The following is a 19897-nucleotide window of genomic DNA, read 5'->3' on the forward strand; positions in this document are numbered from 1 at the left end:
ATGCAGGGGAACTGGAGGATCCTCTTCTCACACATGTGCAGCACCAGCTTCCTGCTGCTGTGGATCTTCGTCGGCTTGAATGTGGTGGAAGTGGCGGGATCCCAGCAAGGGATCCCTCTGTCCGTGTGAGTGAGATATGCTCCGCAACTTTGAATTCACACGGAAAATACTTTATCTGGGCTTTGATTTGAACAGCTGACATCATTAGGTTTATAGTAACAGACACGTGGATACATTTAAAGTGTTTAAGCGTGCACTGAAATAAATGTGTTTTATTGCTTTTGGAAATCTGAAATCTACAAAATGCAGTTTGTCCCCGATTTGTATTTCACATTGTGGGAAGTTGCTTACAGGTCAGGGATTAACTAAATGGAGAGAGGCGCTACTGGAGTGAGTAAACAATTAATGACTTGATTTGAGCAATTTTACAGAGAATATTAAAATCAATTAGGGGAAACTGAACAGCAAAATCGTTCATAAATTAGAACTGTAAGTGTTTGTTTCTTTGCTGGGTGTTTGTAAACAATTGACATGTCATGAGTATATTTTATTTCTTGTAGAAAATATCTTTGTAAAAACAAAGGATATAACTTCTCCCTCCACTCCACTCCCTCACTCTTGTAATCTATTTCCAGATGTATGCATAAATAGTTTAAAGGGGGGAAAAAACACATGATATCTCTTTCTATGTAGCTGTTGTATAATTTTCAGACTATATGAGATCTTTGAAAAATTACAAACATTTTGCTTGGGCTATATGTCTTTCAAAGCATCAGTCTATAAAAGCAAACTTTATAAGCTTCAAGTTCAGATTTTGAGAATAGTCTCACCACTGTGAACACTGGTGTTAGTTGCATATTATTAAACAAAACATTTTTTAATTTTCAAGTTCAGATGTCACAAATGCTGCAGTGCGGAGCTTCAGAACTATCACCCAAGATCTTTTCCTGGAAGAGTAGTTCTTGGTCCAGGCTAAATTTACATTATAATGATCCAGCTATCAAATTTAAAGGCCAAACAAGATTACATTTGTTTGAAAATATTTTTTGAAATCGGTTGAAAGTTGAATGTAAAGCATCACTTTTAGTGTTTTAGTTATTTATAGAACATAGTAACAATAAAGAACTGTATTTCCAGTTATATTGGCTGTTTGAATTTTTGTATCAGGCCTCAGTTTTTTTCCCCTATATATATTTATGTATATCTTAGAGATGTATATAATCTCTTGTAAGTACAGTTGAGGGATGGTTAAAAGAATCAAGAAACTCACAGATCAGAGTCACTGAGCCATGACAATAATCTCATAGCTGATAGTGTCAGAAATTAATCTACAAAATGACAGAAAAAGATATATAAAAAGCCTTTTTCAACTTAGATGATAATGTAAATCTTTCTTTAAAAGAATAAGTCCAGAATTTCTGTGTGCTTCACTCTTCATGAGCAGTTGTCTAATTTACATGCACAATTGTAAACTTGCTTCTTTGTCATTTTGCAGTGTAAAGCTTTGGGCCTCTGCATTTGGAGGAGAAATAAAATCTATTTCTGCAAAATACTCTGGATCCCAGCTTCTCCAGAAGGTATGCTTTTTAATGTGCAGGCTTGAATTAACCCAAAATGTGTTTTTCCTTTGTTTGAACGCTCATGTTCCCACACCTACTGTATGCTGTAATACCGTGTTCCCTTTTCCTAATGGCTGCAGAGACATCGTGGCGTCTCAGCTGAATGCTGATGCGTTATTTTAGAGGAGACTCAGGTGTGTTTGGCATGGCAGAACCGTGTGTTTGTGTGTGTGTGTGTGTGTGTGTGTGTGTGTGTGTGTGTGTGTGTGTGTGTGTGTGTGTGTGTGTGTGTGTGTGTGTGTGTGTGTGTGTGTGTGTGTGTGTGTGTGTGTGTGTGTGTGTGTGTGTGTGTGTGCCTGTTACGGCCCATTAAACACAGCTCCCCTCTCATCTCAAGCCTCCAGTTAACTCTCTGGAGTCAAGAGTTTCAACCAAGGAGACAAATTGAATAAGTGTGACCGGGTTTGATCGGGGGTGTGGGGGTAGCACAGTGGGATGATGAACCATTGAAACCCACAGAGGATGAGCGATGACCCCTGTGCTGTAAATTTCACTTTCTGACAACTCGTGACCACTTGATGGCAGAGGTGGGCCCTTCGTTCACAGGCCTCAGGTTTCAAAAAAGGTGGTTGGGATTCAAGAGGATGAATAGTGAACTTTCCATTGCACTTAAATAGGATCTGACTGGGGACCGTGAAGGAAACAGCTGGAGGAGCTCCTCTGCATGAGTGTGCTGAGTAACTGTACAGTGTGGAGTGGGCTCATGGTTTACAGCATATGCAGATGCTTGTTTCTAAAGCAGGTTCTGCAGCAGTGGAATTATAATGAAACAAGAAGCAGTAATGGTTTGAAGTGTAATTTACTCTGTAAATGGATGAATACATTTGTCACTTGTTGTACATTCAATATATTTTTTAGATTTCTATGGCCTTAAATCATTTAAAAGTGACTTTACTTTGATGGAATTAATGCTGGACTTGGTTTAAAATTTGTACCATTTCATGGTGGGACATGGAGAAAGCGAACATTATGGTGGACAAGATTAAAAATGACCGCATAAGCCCTCAGTGTGTGAATCTGCAAAGCTCTAATCACAATTAAAAAGCTGATTTTAATAAGTTGTCATTCGAATCCCTGCATCAGATTAATATCTAAACATTGTGATGATATGATCCAATCAAATCTAAAATTGCACGATGTAAAGGCTGCATCATTAAATTAATCTTGTGCGTGATGTTGCATACCACTCACAAAATTACAATCTGGCCCTTTTGAAAAATGAGGTTATATTTATTAACTGAGCAGATTTACTGCATCAGACTAAAGAAAAGATCTGTCACATTAAAAAAAAAGCTGATGAGGGTTAATGTCTAGTGAAGGTTTTTGTCTACTTGTGCCTTATACAGAACGTCATTAATCAGGATCTGCAGGTTTCTGAATAATCAAATATGCTTCTTCATTCTAAACTCTTTTTTTTTTTTTTTTGGATTTGTTTAGAGCTGGTTGTAGATAAAAAAAACTCTTCTTGTGAACAAAAACTTACACATGATGCTTTGTGGTGCCGGAGGTGTGAGGAATACTCTGTGATAATATTTGCAGCATTCCAAGAACACCGCAAACTCGGCCCATAAACAAAGTTGGTACCAAAGCGACACTTTTCTGAAGGATTGAAATTGACACGAAAACATTTAGAGTGTGTTTGTAAGCCATTTAAACAGACCAGTGATCCCTTTGTCGACAACAACTCTTACCTTTCTCACGCGTGTGAAGGTTTTACATTAATCAAGCTACATAATGTGTTAATGTCCTCCAATTGACCACCTCACTGTTTTAGGAGCTGTGGGCCATCACGGCACCACGTCCAGGGACCAACTCCAGTTCTGAGGCCGGCACTTCGATGAAGGGCAGCGGCAGGATTAATGCGAAGGGCTCTGCGGCATGTCCCGGAGGTTGGGAAGAAAGTGGAGTACCCAGAGGAACGCCACGTAAATATGGGGAGAGCGTTCAAACAGCAATCAAGAGGCGGCTCCAGGGTTCGGGCCTGCAATGCCCTGAGGTAACACTTCTTTAAATATAATCTGAGGTTCAAATTCAAATGTGTGGTGGAACACCAAACCGCCGTGCGCCAGTTCTGTCCATATGTTTCCAAGTATGTGTTTAATCTGTGCACACATAAAAAACAAACAATTTGTAAAAAAAATTTAAAATAAAAATGCCCTGAAGATTTGTTCACTTCTTTTGTCTGCTTGTAAGCACTTTGCTCATGTTCCTGTTCATGGAGGCGTGTCCGGAGAGAGCCCCGCTGAGCCAGTCAGCACAAAGCAGCGAGCTGTGAGAGAACTGACGAGTCGTGAGGGGCTGGTCATTAAAGCTGATCATTAGATGCTTTTTTTCTTTTTCTTTTTTTTATGGTGATTTACCCGATTTCACCAACATTTTTGCAAATCAGTAGAGAAAACAGTGACCCTTCAGGTTCCTCGTGCTCCTACATTGGTGATTACTCTAATCAATAATCATGATCAGTGCTTTTGATTGATGGGGCTTAACCTCCGCTAGATGACTGCAGGGGTGTGAGGTAGAGGGGTGGGGGTTGTGGGGGACTGGGGACTCGGGGTGCTGGGGCGAGGAGGACAGGCGTGAAATGAACTGTTCTGCTCCGCTGCAGACCCACACTCTTCCTTTCACTAGGTAATTTGTCGCCTCATGTACTGGTGTGTGTGTGTGTGAGTGTGTTTTTTGTGTGCGTCTTGTCCACACAATGTCTATTGTGTTTGAAGGCATCTGTTTGTTTTTAGATAAGGTTATAGAAAGAGAGAGCCATGTGGCTGAGAGGGTTGGGCTTTTTGTTTTCAGTATGTGTGTGTGTGTGTGTGTGTGTGTGTGTGTGTGTGTGTGTGTGTGTGTGTGTGTGTGTGTGTGTGTGTGTGTGTGTGTGTGTGTGTGTGTGTGTGTGTGTGTGTGTGTGTGTGTGTGTGTGTGTGTGTCAGGCATGACTCAGATTATGTAATGTTCCATTCCTCCAAGCTGTGGCGGGCTTTGTTCTGTATCGCTGGAGGTCCCGTGCATCCAGCAGAATCAGCATTATGTGAGGTGTAGTTCATTACCCAGGGTCGCCCAAGCCTGACACGTTATTATCTTTCTCCTGTGCTTTGACTCCATTTCAATTACCTTCTTACCATGCATAGCCTTCATTTACCGCCCCGCCCACCACGGGCCACCCAACATGGCTTTCTCCAGCCAATCGGAAGAAAACGACGCAGTATGTGCAGCCAATAGGCGAGACCAGATAAAGGCTATCTGTCATTCTGTGTTGTAGCACGGATTTTTATCGGATGCTCATCCGAGACTGACTGCACACAGCCTGTCAGCCGACGTGTGAAGGCTCATGTGGCTGGTTTAACAATTCACTGAAACATGTTGCACAAAGCTCACAGAAAAAAAAGATCTTTGTGTTTTCCTCTGATGACTTATTCAGTGGCCACTATCAATGGATTGAACATTATGCTTTTACTATTACTATTACTATTACTGGACTTACAGTCGCCAACTCTGCCAAATCCTTGCTTTGTCTTCATTTTCAGAAATATAAAGAATTGGAAAAGTCGGTCAGAGTGGAAGAGATTGATGGTGTGAAGCTGGTGAAAAACCTCGCGGTGAAGATGGAAGAAATGTTCAGTAGGAAAGCAGAAGCCACCAGGGTGGGTACACTTTCTCTGGAAACAAATAAAGCGCATTGTAGATTCACGTTTATTTTTTTATTTGGCTTTAAAGAAAAAGGAACGCTTCGTATTTTGGAGAGTGAGGGTGCTATTAAGGGATTATCGAGAGAGAGAGAGAGTTGTGTATTTTACATTTACACAAAGGACTGTTGTAGAAATGGTTGATTTATTCACTCAATAAACTTCACTTCTCCACTGATATTAATGACCAAAAGAAGATGAATAAATTCCAACCTGGTAGGTGCTTCAGGAATCATTTCTCTACTTTGAAGCGATAATTTACTGTGTGATGATGATCAGACTTACAACTAATTCAGGATTTTTATGTCCAATGGCGGATGCCCTTTAGGTCTGACGGCTCTAACTGTGATACCAGATTTAATAAAGATACTTTTGCATGGAAGAGTGATCATTAGTAGATCTAACTGACAATGATTTCACTATAATTAATTTTCATTAACTATACATAATTAATGATACAAATCCATTGTACCGACAGAAACACAGGCCAAACTGGCCTAACAGAGGCTTCATTTCTTAACTTTAATTATGTAATAAAACTGCCTCTTCTTATTTATTCACTAAGGACTGCACTGTTTTAGTTAGACCAGCAGAGACATATACCAGTGCTTACTGCAGAAATGTTGTGTCCAGAAAGGTGACAGGGCTTTTCCAAAAAAATAGCCCAAGAAGAGAAACTGCTGTTGAAAAAAGATTTCTGATCAAAAGATTTCAAGAGGCAAGTGGAACACAAAGTTATACCATTTCTTGTGCCTTTGGATGCAACAAAATACATTTAAGATCAATTGGGTCCATGCGTGGCCCCTGAACTAAAGTAAGTATGACACCCTGCCCTACAGCCTGGTCTTGGATGTAGTTTATTAAAATGTTGGCCTGAGCTGACTTTTGCCTCAGAGTTACAGCCGGTCTGTGACCTCAGTCCAGAGGAGCTTGTAACCATTTTAATGCTGCACCCTGCAGGGGCTGCTGGGAGATAATAGCCTTTATTTTCTTGTGCCTGAACTCATATAAGTAATAATTTATGACACTGAAGGAAGGCATTTTGGCTTTCTTCTGAAAACTGAAAACGATTCTGCAAAGATTCTGTGTTATAGAATTAAAAAAAACAACCCAAAAAAACCTTTGTTTTGTCAGAACAAATCCAGTTTGCTGTGTGAACCTGCAGTGGCAAAACCCTCAATAAATGACTGAGTCATCACTTTGCTCCAGATTGAAAATCAAGATTTAAAATGACACCATGACCTCAATATAATGTTGAAGGTGGTCTGCCTGAGCCTTGCAGGGTGCATTTCAGGGGAGGAGGAAAAAATATGAATAAACCTACCTGGAGTGTTTTCCACTTCAATCACAAAACACTACATTTATTTCATCTGGCTGTTATTTGCCAACTGCTGACGACACAATAATTCGCCATGAGGTCAATTGAATTGGCGCAGCGGCGCTCTGCCGAGGGGCGAAAAAACCTCGGTTGTGTTTGTATCTCGCACTTATGTTGACACATGTGACAAGATGTTAATTACCTGCGTGGCAGAGAGAAGCGGTGGTGTGGCGTTTAAATGGCGCAGGGAAACACACAGCCAAGCACATTTTTCACTGGAAGAGTTATTGCAGAAAGCCCCGCAATTTTGGTGAACGGCGTGAAAATCCGGCGCGACTGCGCCAGTCCAGTGCGCACTTATCCATCGTCCAAAACTGCGCCCTGCAGGCACGGCGCACATTTTTCTCTCTCTCAAAAAAAAAGATTTATTTTTAAAAGTTTCTTTCTTTTGTCTTTAACTAACCTTTTCAAAAAGTGTTATCCGGATATTTGATGTTAGTGTCTTTGCAACAATCCTGAGATAGATAGATCGATATATTGATAGATAGGTAGATAGATAGATAGATAGATAGATAGATAGATAGATAAATAGTCTAGGAAAAGGGGGCAAAAAATAAATTTGTTGTGAAAATAAAAAAATTTCACAATGTAACTATTGAGAACATTAACCAGGAGCGTCAGTCGCAGACACGTGATAAATACGTTTTAGAGTGAAACGCAAAAAAACAATGAATGTGATTGAATATGATTGAGTTTGTAGTTTCACTCTCCTTGCTGAGCGGCGATAGCTCTGCTTTACTTACAACAGCTTCATTCGCTTGACTTTGCAGAGTGCTGCAGAAGTAGATTTAATCACTATGCAGGGGAACATAATTAAGCAGAATGCACAAACCAAGAGGCTATACACCCCCTGACCCTTCCCAGCACATCGCATCCTGGACAGAGCGATATTTTTATTCCTCCCCCTGAGGAAACTAAAGAAGCGTAAAAGTGCGAGTGTGGAAACATTTTCTGGAACTTTTAAAGCGACACTTAATTTAGTGGCTGATTTTAATTGTTTTGTTGTTTTTTCCTTTAAAAGCATGTTTGAGTGTAAGTAGGAATTAAGCTCTTAATAATCACCACCTCCCTCTTTTCTCAGCGACTTGTGGAGGCAGCAGAAGAGGCGCACAGTCAGCATGAGGACAATCCCGACCTGCAGGTGAGATCAGCCACCACCAGCCCAAACAACACAAAAAAAAAAAAAGGGAAAAGAGAAAGGAAACGAAGGCGCACATGATTGAAGATATGGCGTGTCTCGGGCTGCCTTATTCTAAGATGAATCGCTCTCACCGGGTGAGGGGAGGAGCGGCTGCAAGGTGAGAGAAGGGTAATAGGCCCTCAGTCTTTAATTGCGGTGGCGTCGTCCTTCACTGTGACGTGCCGTCAGCGCTCCGATACATAATGTTTCTTTGATAAGCCATGCCGCACACACTGACGGCTGGGGGCCAACGCTCCCATAATTCACCCTGGCCGAGCAAGCCCAAACTCAAACGTGCACAGGTGCACGTGGGGCCTTTTACAGAAACCTGCAACCTGCAAGTGAAGGGACGACGGTCAGCCGTCATGTGCGTGCGCAAAAGCTGCCGCACTGTTTTGTTGTTGTTGTTGTTGTTTTTTTTACTCGGTGATAATATGGAGGAAATGTATTGGGCAGTCACCTGGGTTAACGCAAGATGAAAAGCAGGACGAGCAGAAGGCCCGCAGTACTTGTAGATTTAATTGTATTTCACAGGATATGCTCACGTGCTCCGGCACTGTGCGCCGCATTAGTTAGCGGACTCATTGCGGTTTCCCAGTGCGCACAGAGCTTCCCTTCAGTCTCTGCAGAGGGATTGCAGCATTTCTGCAGTCTCTCTCTCTCTCTCTCTCTCTCTCTCTCTCTCTCTCTCTCTCTCTCTCTCTCTCTCTCTCTCTCTCTCTCTCGCTCTCTCTCTCTCTCTCCCTCCACTGGACAAAGATAAATGAAACTCTTTTGCGTGGAGCATTGTTTCACTTTCATGGCTCGAGATTGGAAAACCCGCTCGAGCAACAAAACACTGAAATAACGGCGGCACTTTACACTTAATAGAAGCATTTACATCATATGAATACATTCAGTCACCTTGTTCCCCGTGCAATCCTCTGCCGTGCCCACAGCCATAACAAGACAGGCGGATGTTCACCTTAAATGAAAAATAGCACTGATAAGGAAAAAGTACATTTTTGACCATAAACCTTGAAACAACTTTCGTGATGGACCATTATACTTCCCTCTTCTGTATTAAAACAACCTCTAAAGCATAATTAAATGTAGACAAATAGGAGTTTTCCCTGCTTTATTTAGCACTGCTTTGAAATATTTATTCTCTTCAGTTTCTGTATATTTTGTAAAACTTTCATATATTTTACTTGTTTTATAAGTATGGGTGGACTGCAAATAAATATTGTACAGCAATGCTGATCATATTAACATCACAAATGTTGTTTCTTGCGAGACAAATTGTGTCTGGTTTGTATTTTAACTCATAATAAAACATGAATTATAGGAATATAAAGAGAGGAAAAATCTGTCATTGGGGTAACTGCATTCATTTAATATATAAGGGCACTTTAAGCATTTTCATCCAAGGAATTATTGGTTTACAACCCAGGCCTATCACACCAAATTTCATCTCAAAGGCCATAAAGAATAATAACAGAAAATTCAATATCCACCTGCGATAATGATGTGATGCCATGATATCACTCCTTGTGGCATCATTTAGCCGAGCTCGCCTCAGTCGACACTGCACATTTATCACGCACCATTTCACTGACCGCAGAGAGATGAGCCGGCCGCTCTTATCTTCAGCTGCTTCCTGTCAGGACAGCCGGATGTGTTGCACTCTCAGGTTCAAGGGTGTGCAAATCAGCAAATCAGGTCTGAGGGTGCAAAAAAAATGGGTTCATACTTTGTTGTAGTTTGCTTTGACCAGTTTTTCTTTATAAAAAAAAATTTTTTCAGAGTGTAACAGGAAGGCTTTACACTATTTTTGAGATTTTGTGAGATGGCATGTCAGCAGAATTGAAAATTATTCAAAAGTTTATTCAATCTTCATAACTTAAAATTCTTCCTCTGTTTGCTGCCTGTAATAATGAAAATTATTAATATGGGAACTGTAGTCACATACACTAACAAATCCTTTTACTTTGCGCTTTGAAGGTGAAAATAATTTTAGATGTTTTAAATACATACTCGTGTTATGTTTTCCATTTCTCAGCTGTTAGAACACAATCTAAATAGTTTTCTGACCACAAAGATTGAACCGCTGCCCTCACAATCCTGAATAACCGTATTTTCACACCATATTTAATATCTCACAGTTTAGTGTATTTTACTGACACTGTATATTTTTTATTGCTCACGTTGCTTTTTTTTTCTGAAACAGCCTGCAAGAATGAAGGAAAGAAAGAAAGAAAAAGCTTGAGCACAAATGAGTTTTGGCTCCATAATGCAGAGACTTGTAATAAAAGCAGGATGAATGTTAAACTGAACGAACCTCAGAGGGACCCACCGTCTCCACTTATTGTAGTCTGATTACACAGTGAGGCCCAGCAGTCGGTAATGGAGGGCAGATCTCTGCAGTACGGCCTCCAGCGAACTGCAGTGGTGTAAGAATCAGTGGGCCATCTCAGAGAGCTGCAGCGTCCCGCGGCCTGCTCCATAGTCATCACCCTGGTGGTTAACGTGCCTCTCTACAGCACTCAGTTCTGCTGAGGGTGCACGTTTTCCCCTCTCCCTGCACCCCCACCACCTCCTCACACCACTCCCTCCTCTCCTTCTCCCTCTCTCCCTCTCTCTCTCTCTCTCTCTCTCTCTCTCTCCCTCCGCCCCGCCGCAGCTCGTCAGAGGGCTGCTCAGGCGTGGTATGAGCTGTCAGAGGCTGCTTGATGGTGATGCCCGCTCGGCCTCCCCCGAGAGTGATGCTGTGGAGTCCATCACCCCCCCCTCCTTCCTCCCTCCCTCCCTCCTTCCCCTCGCCCCCTCTGTCTCTCTCTTTCTCTCTCAGTGCAGACAATAAGCATAGAGGCCATCGGGAGGCCGCTCAGACAGGATGAGGCAGTCTCTCTCCTGCAGCAGCAGCAGCAGCAGCAGGCAGTGAAGGACAGGACAGACACGCTGCTCAGTTTCACTTCAGAGACTCTGATTTATTTTTTTTATTTTATTTTTTTTAACCGTAGTTGGAAAGTCTTCTTTACACAAACGTAGCTTCAATGACAATACTTTTTTTGTACATTCTGATAAACCAATATGTCTAAAAAAAAAGAGCTGATTCAACTCACACTGGGGAAATGCTTTGACTTTGTTATGCCATTTGTTGATTTGCACATTTCTGCATATTTCTGATCTAATTTGACCTCAGGATACAAAGAAAACTAGACTTTTAAACTGTTTAGGTAAACACGTCAGATTTGTTTCACAAATCCATCATAAAACCAGTCGCCTGTTTAAAGGTGTATTCTCCTGTTTTAAAGAGTTTCCCCTTGATGTGCTCTTACAGATGAGCTCGTTTTGGAAGGAAGTCAACATTACGCGTACGGAACATTTTTGACAGGTTCGAAAAAATACATTATGGTGAAAAACTCCAGTTTATGAGACATTTTGTTCAGCAAGCTAATCATTATAAATAGATTAAACCTTTTGTGACTATTAAACCGTAACACAACAACAAACTACAACACTTTTCACAAGACTTTGATATCGAGAATAAAGTTTCCTAACTTTGTTTACCCAGTTTGGACATCCTCACCACATTTGAAGTATTAGCAGTATTGTAAGCACTGGAATCACTCTGAAAAAAGTGGAGTGTACTGATGAATGAAGAATACGATTTAAAAATTCATTATTGCATTGAATTAAACACATGAAACCATTTCTGAGTGTTTTCTGACAATAAGAGAGGGCCGTCATGGTGCTGGCTTATCAATCACCTATTTGTTTCTCTCACATTTGTTCCAACTCACTTCTTTGTATTAGTTTTTCCACATTTTTATACATCCTCGTTTCACTCTTGTCCGTGAATTCAATTTATGACTGATGCTTTATTTGCCTTCTTGCATGTCTCATACTGTTCTTATTAGTTATTTAAGTTGGCTTAGTTTTTAATAATCTACTTATTCAGCCTTTCAGCTTTCCATATTTTTATCACATGGCTCATTCATGCACAACTTTATATCAACCCTGTGTGAGAGCTTGTGGGAAATAAAATCTCCTTTCCCTGGATTTGTTCAACCGTGACTCAGCTACGGCTCATTTTTGTCGTTACGACATAGAGAGACTTTTTTTTAAAACTGAAACACTGTGGCTCTTTTTGATTGAGGTCAGGTTTGTACCAATTTATTCTTGTTTTCTATTTAACTGTGGTTTATAGAGTCTGTCCAAATGTACAGCTTATAACTCCAAACTGATCAGTGATGCTTTGTTATTGAGCTGAAACAAATGTGGAATGCTACAACTAGTGTGTGATTGTAATGTGATTTGTGGACAACCACAGTGAGGATGTGTTAATCATCCTCCTGGGAGTCGTTCAAGACCAATCCAGAAAACCTTTAAAAAAAACTGTACTAGAATTTGCTCCCCTCACCATCATTTTTTACCCTTAAACAGACTCTGTGTTGTTTTGACATCACGAAAACCTGCATTGATCCCGGATTTATCCCAGATAACTCCCGAGAGTAATTCCTGATTCAAACTACATTTGAAAAGATTTTTTTATTTTATTTTGGCAATTTTGGTGAGGACGTTTGAGTGACGCCTCAGTTTGTCTGTAATGCTTCATTATGACATCGGCTTTTCTAAAATTACAGGGTTTTATTGTTGTTATTTTTTTCTAGTACGAGTACTTCAATGCCGTGTTGATCAACGAAGTCGACGACGAAGGCAACAACGTGGAGCTGGGAAGAGAGTTCCTCCTCGAGCCCAACGAACATTTCAACAACCTCTTGGTCAACCTGACCCTCAGTGTGGTCCAGGTGCCCACCAACATGTACAACAAAGGTAAGACCTCCGGCATTCGGCCGGTCTGCGGGATGATGTGCGCGTTATTTACCAACGTGAAGCTGATGAATAGGGCGGCGAGAGGGGAGGGGGGAAAAGTAAGTGGTAAAAGTGAGAAATGGCAGCTTGAGCTGTATCAGTGTCACCAGCTGGGAGAAGAGGAGTTGGAGGATCGATAACAGCTCAAACATAAAGATAAAGTAACAGCGGGGCCTCTCTGCAAAGATGCTGCTCATATGGAAGCTGCTCAGCGGCTTCTTGTTGTCTCCTCTCCCCGTGTTTTTTTCCCTGGGTGGCTTTTGTTTGGCTGAAATTGACTCCCCATAACTCTCTGTTCGTGGCACAAAGGCGGGCTGGTCCAGCAGCAGGAGGGGAGGACATAATTCACTCACAGGCTTTGTGTCTCCTTCAGGAGGGGGTTCAATGAAGGACAGAGGTCAAGCGTGCTCTCAGTGTTGGTGACCAGCATGGTTGCCATTATCACCATTTAATGCACTTTTCTCTCTGTCCTCAGACCCTGACATCGTGAATGGGGTTTACTGGTCAGAGGCCCTGAATAAAGTGTTTGTAGATAACTTTGAAAGAGATCCAACATTGACCTGGCAGTACTTTGGGAGCGCCAAAGGTTTCTTCAGGCAGTATCCAGGTGAGTGCTGTTGCTTTTCCGTGTGTGTGTGCATGTGTATGTGTGTGTGAAGCAGGCAGACAGACAAGGAGAGAGAGAGAGAGAAGAAAGGCTTGTCCCGTGGGAGCTTTCAGCCGTCAGTGCAGAAAAATAACAGATCAGAACAAATGATTTAGAATTACTAAAAGGGTAATTTGGCTAATGTTGTAATTTTACAGACCATCAGAGAGGATGCAAATACACATGGTGCAATTAATCAGAATTTGCAATTGCTGCTCTGCAGCTGCTCTCAGGAAGAAAAAAAAAAAACCTTTGGTGGCTCGATCCAAGAAACCTTATCAGACGGTTCCAGTTACATGACACAATATCGTATTTCATTCAGAATGGACAGAGACTAGTATGTTTGACACTCCTACTAATATTATTTTTTAACATGTAGAGTTTGTAACTCGTCTGTGTGTTTTGGTTTTGAGAACGTGTATTAAGGAGAAAATATTAAAAGGGTATTAAGACTTTTATGCTTTTATTTTTCTGACCGTAAGATGTGAAGGTGATCGTCATCTTACCAAATTATAATGAGGAAAAACTACCAACATCTTACTTTGTCTCACAATATTTTTCAAGTGCTATTTTGTGTTTTATAAGCATGAACTTTATTGGACTGTTTATGGGAAAATATTCAGAAGAGAAATATCTGAGAAGATATAAAAGATTATGTCCACAGCAGAGATGATTGTGCTTTTATTAGCTCATAAAATAAGTATATTTGCAAGAAAACCAGGTATTGTGCAGATCTCATATTAATACTTTGAACCCACAAACTGCTTGAAAACTGCTCGAAGAAAATGGTGCGTAGAAGATCAAACCACTCTGGGGCATGAGAGTGAAGCACATCTTGATACTAAAACATAACATTAATAACCAGTGTTTTCGGTGCACGTCATTATGCGTACATTAAGCGGCTTCTGTTTTTCGTGGGGAAAAGCCACCCTGACCTCTCATTCTTATAGTGTATGTAATTCATGTGCGTATCCCCTTCACCCTGACCCTGAAAATTCTACCACGGGCATAAATCACAAAACAACTGATAGAAACTTTTAAGAAACGCTCCCTGAAAAGGAGTATAAAGTGAATTCCTGGTGACTGTTGTATTCACTCTTGGTGCCCTCGTGATTGTGGAACTGGCTCAAGATAAGCCATCATAAGTGTGCTCATTATAACAAAGGATTGTGTTGTGTAGTGCGACAATGGGACGCAGTAATGTGTTTTTAATAGTTTTTGAGCTTTTGTGTCACAAAGAAATTCACCCTTTGGGCACAAAGGCAACATTGTACTTGCAGAGAAGTATCTGGTTTTATTCTAGTCTTTCCCTGTATTTTTAATTTTCCCGAATACCACACAGACACTCAAAGAAATCTTTCCTTATATAGTGCAGCTCTGTTGACGACCACCTGGGATCAAACATTACCGACTGCAGCGAGAGCCGATCATCGGCTGCACTGGGGGATTAGGACACTGAAACTTGATCTTGAAGCACCTGCTAAATAATAAAAAGTCTTGTGTCAGCACACTTGTTTTTCTCCTAATTGATTTATGTTGTTAATCGGTCCCTCAGGGGTGAAGTGGCATCCAGACGAGCATGGCGTCATTGGTTTTGACTGCAGAAATCGAAAGTGGTACGTCTCTCCACCGTGGCTGAGAAAATGCTGCCGTGCATGGCACAGCGTGTGAGGACACTGTCACTCTTAACGGGTCATTTTCCTGCACACGCACAGGTACATCCAGGCAGCGACCTCTCCGAAAGATGTCGTGATCCTAGTTGACGTCAGCGGGAGCATGAAGGGTCTCAGGCTGACCATCGCCCGACAGACGGTTTCTTCCATATTAGACACACTCGGAGACGACGACTTCTTCAACATCATCGCAGTAAGTGGACACGCTTGAAAGTCAGTGAATCTCAGCTGTCATTAAAGACAGTTGTATGCATAGATGTTCAGCAATTTATGCAACAAAAGTTGATTGCATTTGTTTTTTGGGTGTTTTTTTTTACAGTATAATCAGGAGATCCACTATGTGGAACCCTGTCTGAACGGTACTCTGGTCCGGGCCGACAGGACCAACAAAGACGTGAGTCCCAGTTCACACTGGACAAAGTTATCTTCATGACCACAGACAGTGTTTCTAAAAATAATGCTTACATTTTTTTTTTTTTTCCTTCTCAACTTTTGTATTTATCTGTTTATCTGTCAGCATTTCCGTGAACATCTGGACAAGCTGTTTGCCAAAGGGATCGGCCTGCTGGGAGAAGCTCTGGCTGAAGCGTTCACAATCCTGAACGATGTGAGTTTTACTTCAGTAAACTGTGATTGTCAGTTTGATGGGGATGACGTGTGAACATTAATCCTTTTCAGGATGTAATCCACTGAAGAAATGTGGAAGAGAGCAGTGCGAGCAAAGTCTCATTCAATATATTTACTGAGTCCACCACGATGCAGTTTTTCATAATCTGTGATGATTTTCTCTAAACTTGTTCATTTATCTAAAGTTTAATTTGACATGAGTTTAATGAAACTGTGCACATGCCTCTTTATGACAAATGAATTTGGTTCTCGTTTAATTCAAGGACTCCGTTTGACCGGAACAGTGGGAAAACTTTCATTTTACCAGCCACATTTGTTTTCACTGACAGAACGTGTTCCAGCACGGCGCGCTGCATGTCCTCAGTTAATCACAAAACGTAGCACACGCCGGGCGAATATACTCAAGCATTTGGGAGGTGTGTCGCCTGTCGAAATGCTCCAGTGCTATACCCGTTCCACCCTCCAAACACAGACACATCTATTCTGAAGCGTGATTAATGGCTCTAATTAATGGCAATGATTAATAACGTTGCTGATTGGAACACAAAGGAGATAAGGCCAGGAGCCACGCCGCACTTCTTTTATCTCCCTGTTTTCAGGCGAGCTTTGGCTGTGCCGCTGAAGCTGAGGGAGCGCAGCTTTTACCTCTGCATTTGTCAGATTAATTAAAGCCCCACAATGAATATGGTAATCGTGGAGCCGGTAGACCACTGCTGAAATTCATTGTTGCGCCGCTGCCCTGTGAATGAAGTCAGACGGCGGCCTATCAAAGACCGGATCACAGACAAACCTGACTGCAGCATTTACAATGAAACCTGCTCAAGATTACTCCTCTGAAATAAAAATGCGCCGACTTCTCCCACTTGTAGTCCATTGATATGCAAGAACCACTAAACAGCGTGTGAATCACAAAGTATTCAGCCATCTCAAAATGTATACCCGCCTCTTCGGTGTTAGATATTTTTTATTTAAAAACAAGAAGATTGACTTCTCCCTCTCACTGCGAGGGCTTTGGGATTGATTAGGCTTTTATCATCATCAGTTCCTTAATGATCCACCCTATTGATTATGTCTTTTTCAATTAACATTTGTATTTACTGATGTGCTCACACCTCTTAAAACAAATGTCATCATGCACCTACAATGCGCTGACAGAAGAGCAGTAAGGAGTGAAACAGGAGCTCAGGTTGGAAGGTGAGTCGGTGTCCTGCTGATCAATCACGGATTTTCTCCAAACAGTAGGAATTTCACTACTGTTGTGCAAGTTGCATCTCGTCTTGATAGAAACTGAATTTTAAAGTAATGACAACAACATAAAGCTGCAATGAAACAGCTGAGACAATATAAAACAAGCTCTTACAGGTAATGCACTATAGCTAACAGCGCGATCAGAGGGTGGGGCAGAGAGAGACAGCAGCTTTACATGTTCATCAAAACTAACAAGCACACAGAAGTTCCTATTTCATAATAGCGATCAGTGACCTACACTTGACATCCAAGAGTGGCAACGTTAGTCAGCAGGTTACTTGATAATCCAGTATTTCCAACACTGAACATCACATTCTGACTGGATCAATTTCTTCTGTGGAGCTTTTTCTCAAAGAAAGAGGGATGTGTAAAAGCACTGATGTAAAACTGCTGTGAATCAGGTCACATGCATTCAAAGCCTGATCTGCTTCACTTCTAGGTGCAATTTTGGATTAAAAACAACAACAAACCAGCAAAAAAAGAAGAAAAATTATCTGATTAAAATATGGTAATCTACAGCTAACTGCACTAATAAAATTTTTATATCTGATTCTAAGTGGCATCATGTTATCAAACATGTTCAGTTAGATAATGCAGCACCTGATGTGATACAATCTCACTAGTTTCTGACCTAACCTGGAAAGACCCAATTCTTTTTAAAGACCTTGTGGATGTTTTAATTGTTGACAAATCCTGCCATAAATTACTTTACATTTCCTTGTGTTGCATTCTGTATCTTATTATACATCAGTGAAGGATTTAAATTTCCCCCAGATATTTTGAAGTACACCAAGATGAGTGTCATTCAAATACAATATTTCAAATAGTCAATCGAAATTCTTAACTATTGTTCTTCCACAACTTTCATCAGAATCAATTAAATGTAAATGTTTGTGAGATTAACATTTAATTATGATTGTCCTGCATTCAATGCTGCTGTCTAGCAACACACAATCTTCTGACGAAGTGCACAAACCAAACACAAGCTAATTAGTAAAACAGGATCTCAGACTTATTGATTAGTTACAAAATTAGTTCGTCATAAACTTTGTGATGAATTGCTGTTTTGTTTAGTTGTTCAGACACTGAAGGAACACCTCTCTTGCTCCTGTTTTCTATACATTTCTTCCTGAATAAAGTGAATATTAAGAGGTTTGCAGAAGAAGAATGGTTCATGCCACCAGAAGTATACTGAGATTTCAGTCTCAGTTTATATCTTAACACATTGCGATTGTATATACGTGTTTTAATTTCTGAAAGCCTCTTAATAGTTAGCCTGTATGATTCATCCTGCGATTGTGTAGCTACACACTTTCACACAGTGGTGGGTCAATAAACCTCTTAATTACCGCACTGCATCTTCGAACATCCAAATGAAGTGAGACGCATTATTCATCCTCGTTTCCCAAAACATTATTAATGTATCGCTGATGATCCACTTCACATCACAGTGCACTATAATAATAGTAGGGTCTGAGTTTTAAATGGGTGAATAACTAAACTGATGATTGAGTCTTTCCATGTTTACTCTTCATGTAGTTTAATCAGACTGGACGTGGCAGCGTGTGCAGCCAGGCCATAATGCTTGTCACTGACGGGGCTACTGCAATGTACGATGATGTTTTTGAGAAGTACAACTGGCCGGAAAGAAAAGTGAGTTTTGACCTCCATCTCCACTCTTTGACTCTCTCGTTCTGTCGGATCCACTTGTCCCACTTGTTTTCCTGCTTGTTCCGCAGTTTTCTTGCATCATTGATATTTGTATACTTTAATAGTACATGGCAGATGGAGCTCATGTCTGGTGTTCTGAGGAGTTACTCTCTGTCTTCATCATCACGCTGTTGCTCTGTGCTGTAAAGTCCATGTCAGTGTGATATTATTCTAATGTGTGAACGTGTTACGGAGTGATATTTTCCCCCCACATGCATTTAAACATGCGAAATTAACACTTTTAAGGGCATCGTTTCCTTGTACACACAGTGTAAAGTCTTTCCTACACCCTACACTGTTTGAAATCTTTTGTGAGGCTCTCTTTGTAGCATGTAAACGCAGTTCAAATGAAATGAACTGCTGTGCTATTCACAGAGCAATAAAAGCAACAGCTCTGGGGCTTTTGTTCAGTCCTATCAAGCATATGTGTGTTGGCAGTGTTTGGCAGAGCACAGGGCACTGTTTGGCAGGGCACCCCCCCCTCCACACACACACACACACACACACACACCCTCAGGGCTGCTCTATGGCAGCCATTCTGTGTTTTCTATATGCTTTATGCTTAGCAAAGCATCTGGAGCCAATGGGCCGTGCAGGTCTGGCAAAGTGTCACCGAGTGTTCTGTAAAAGGACATTTGTTCATGCCCTCATCCACAAAGCCCCAACAAAAGGAAATTAATTTAATGTTACTTCTTTTTTTCTAAAAAAAAAAAAAAAAAAAAAAGCCAAAATAAAGATCAAAACAGGAACAGAGTGGCTGAAAAAAGTGAGAAAGAGCTGAGTAGTGTTTCCTGTGAGGCTGTGGAAAGAGTCAGATACAATCAGGACAGGAAGATGAAGCACTAAGGAGACTTTGCATGCTTGTTTGTTTTTTTTTGTTGTTTTTTTTTCAATCTTTGCATCGTAGAAACCTTTGACATCTATGTATCCTTTAAACAGGTGCGGATATTCCCTTACCTGATTGGACGAGAGTCTGCATTTGCTGATAACCTCAAATGGATGGCTTGTGCCAACAAAGGTTGGAGACTTTTTGATAAACACTTGAGCAGACAGCTCGGTATCAGAGCATTGAGCGGGGTCTGATTAGGCGCTTCAGCCAGCTAATATGATAGATTAGGGTGTGTGTGTTCCGGGTTCGCTCTGTATGTGTTTGTTGCGAGTGTGCTTTGTTGTTGTGTGTGTGTGTGTGTGCATGCATGTGCATGTGCTGGCTCAGGCGCTTTCTGCCAAGAGGCAATGAAGTGGCACTCGGGGAGGTCAGAGGTCAATCTGCTCTAAT

The 19897-nt window shown here is 41.1% G+C and overlaps 1 protein-coding gene across 1 annotated transcript in view; it reads left to right on the forward strand.

Moving 5' to 3' along the window:
- LOC308129619 (voltage-dependent calcium channel subunit alpha-2/delta-3-like) overlaps positions 1–19897 on the forward strand; it is a gene marked incomplete at both ends in the record, with an annotated part of 32096 nt that continues 12199 nt past the window's right edge. Inside the window, 13 exons of the mRNA XM_080495607.1 lie at positions 1–125; positions 1496–1577; positions 3394–3615; positions 5141–5257; positions 7759–7818; positions 12513–12675; positions 13190–13321; positions 14916–14976; positions 15076–15226; positions 15353–15427; positions 15551–15640; positions 18448–18561; positions 19558–19636. Of these exons, the coding sequence (XP_080351733.1) occupies positions 1–125; positions 1496–1577; positions 3394–3615; positions 5141–5257; positions 7759–7818; positions 12513–12675; positions 13190–13321; positions 14916–14976; positions 15076–15226; positions 15353–15427; positions 15551–15640; positions 18448–18561; positions 19558–19636 (1471 nt within the window). The remainder of the gene's footprint in view (positions 126–1495; positions 1578–3393; positions 3616–5140; positions 5258–7758; positions 7819–12512; positions 12676–13189; positions 13322–14915; positions 14977–15075; positions 15227–15352; positions 15428–15550; positions 15641–18447; positions 18562–19557; positions 19637–19897) is intronic.

This window comes from Blennius ocellaris, assembly GCF_963422515.1.
Source record: "Blennius ocellaris genome assembly, chromosome: 4".
Lineage (NCBI taxonomy): Eukaryota > Metazoa > Chordata > Actinopteri > Blenniiformes > Blenniidae > Blennius > Blennius ocellaris.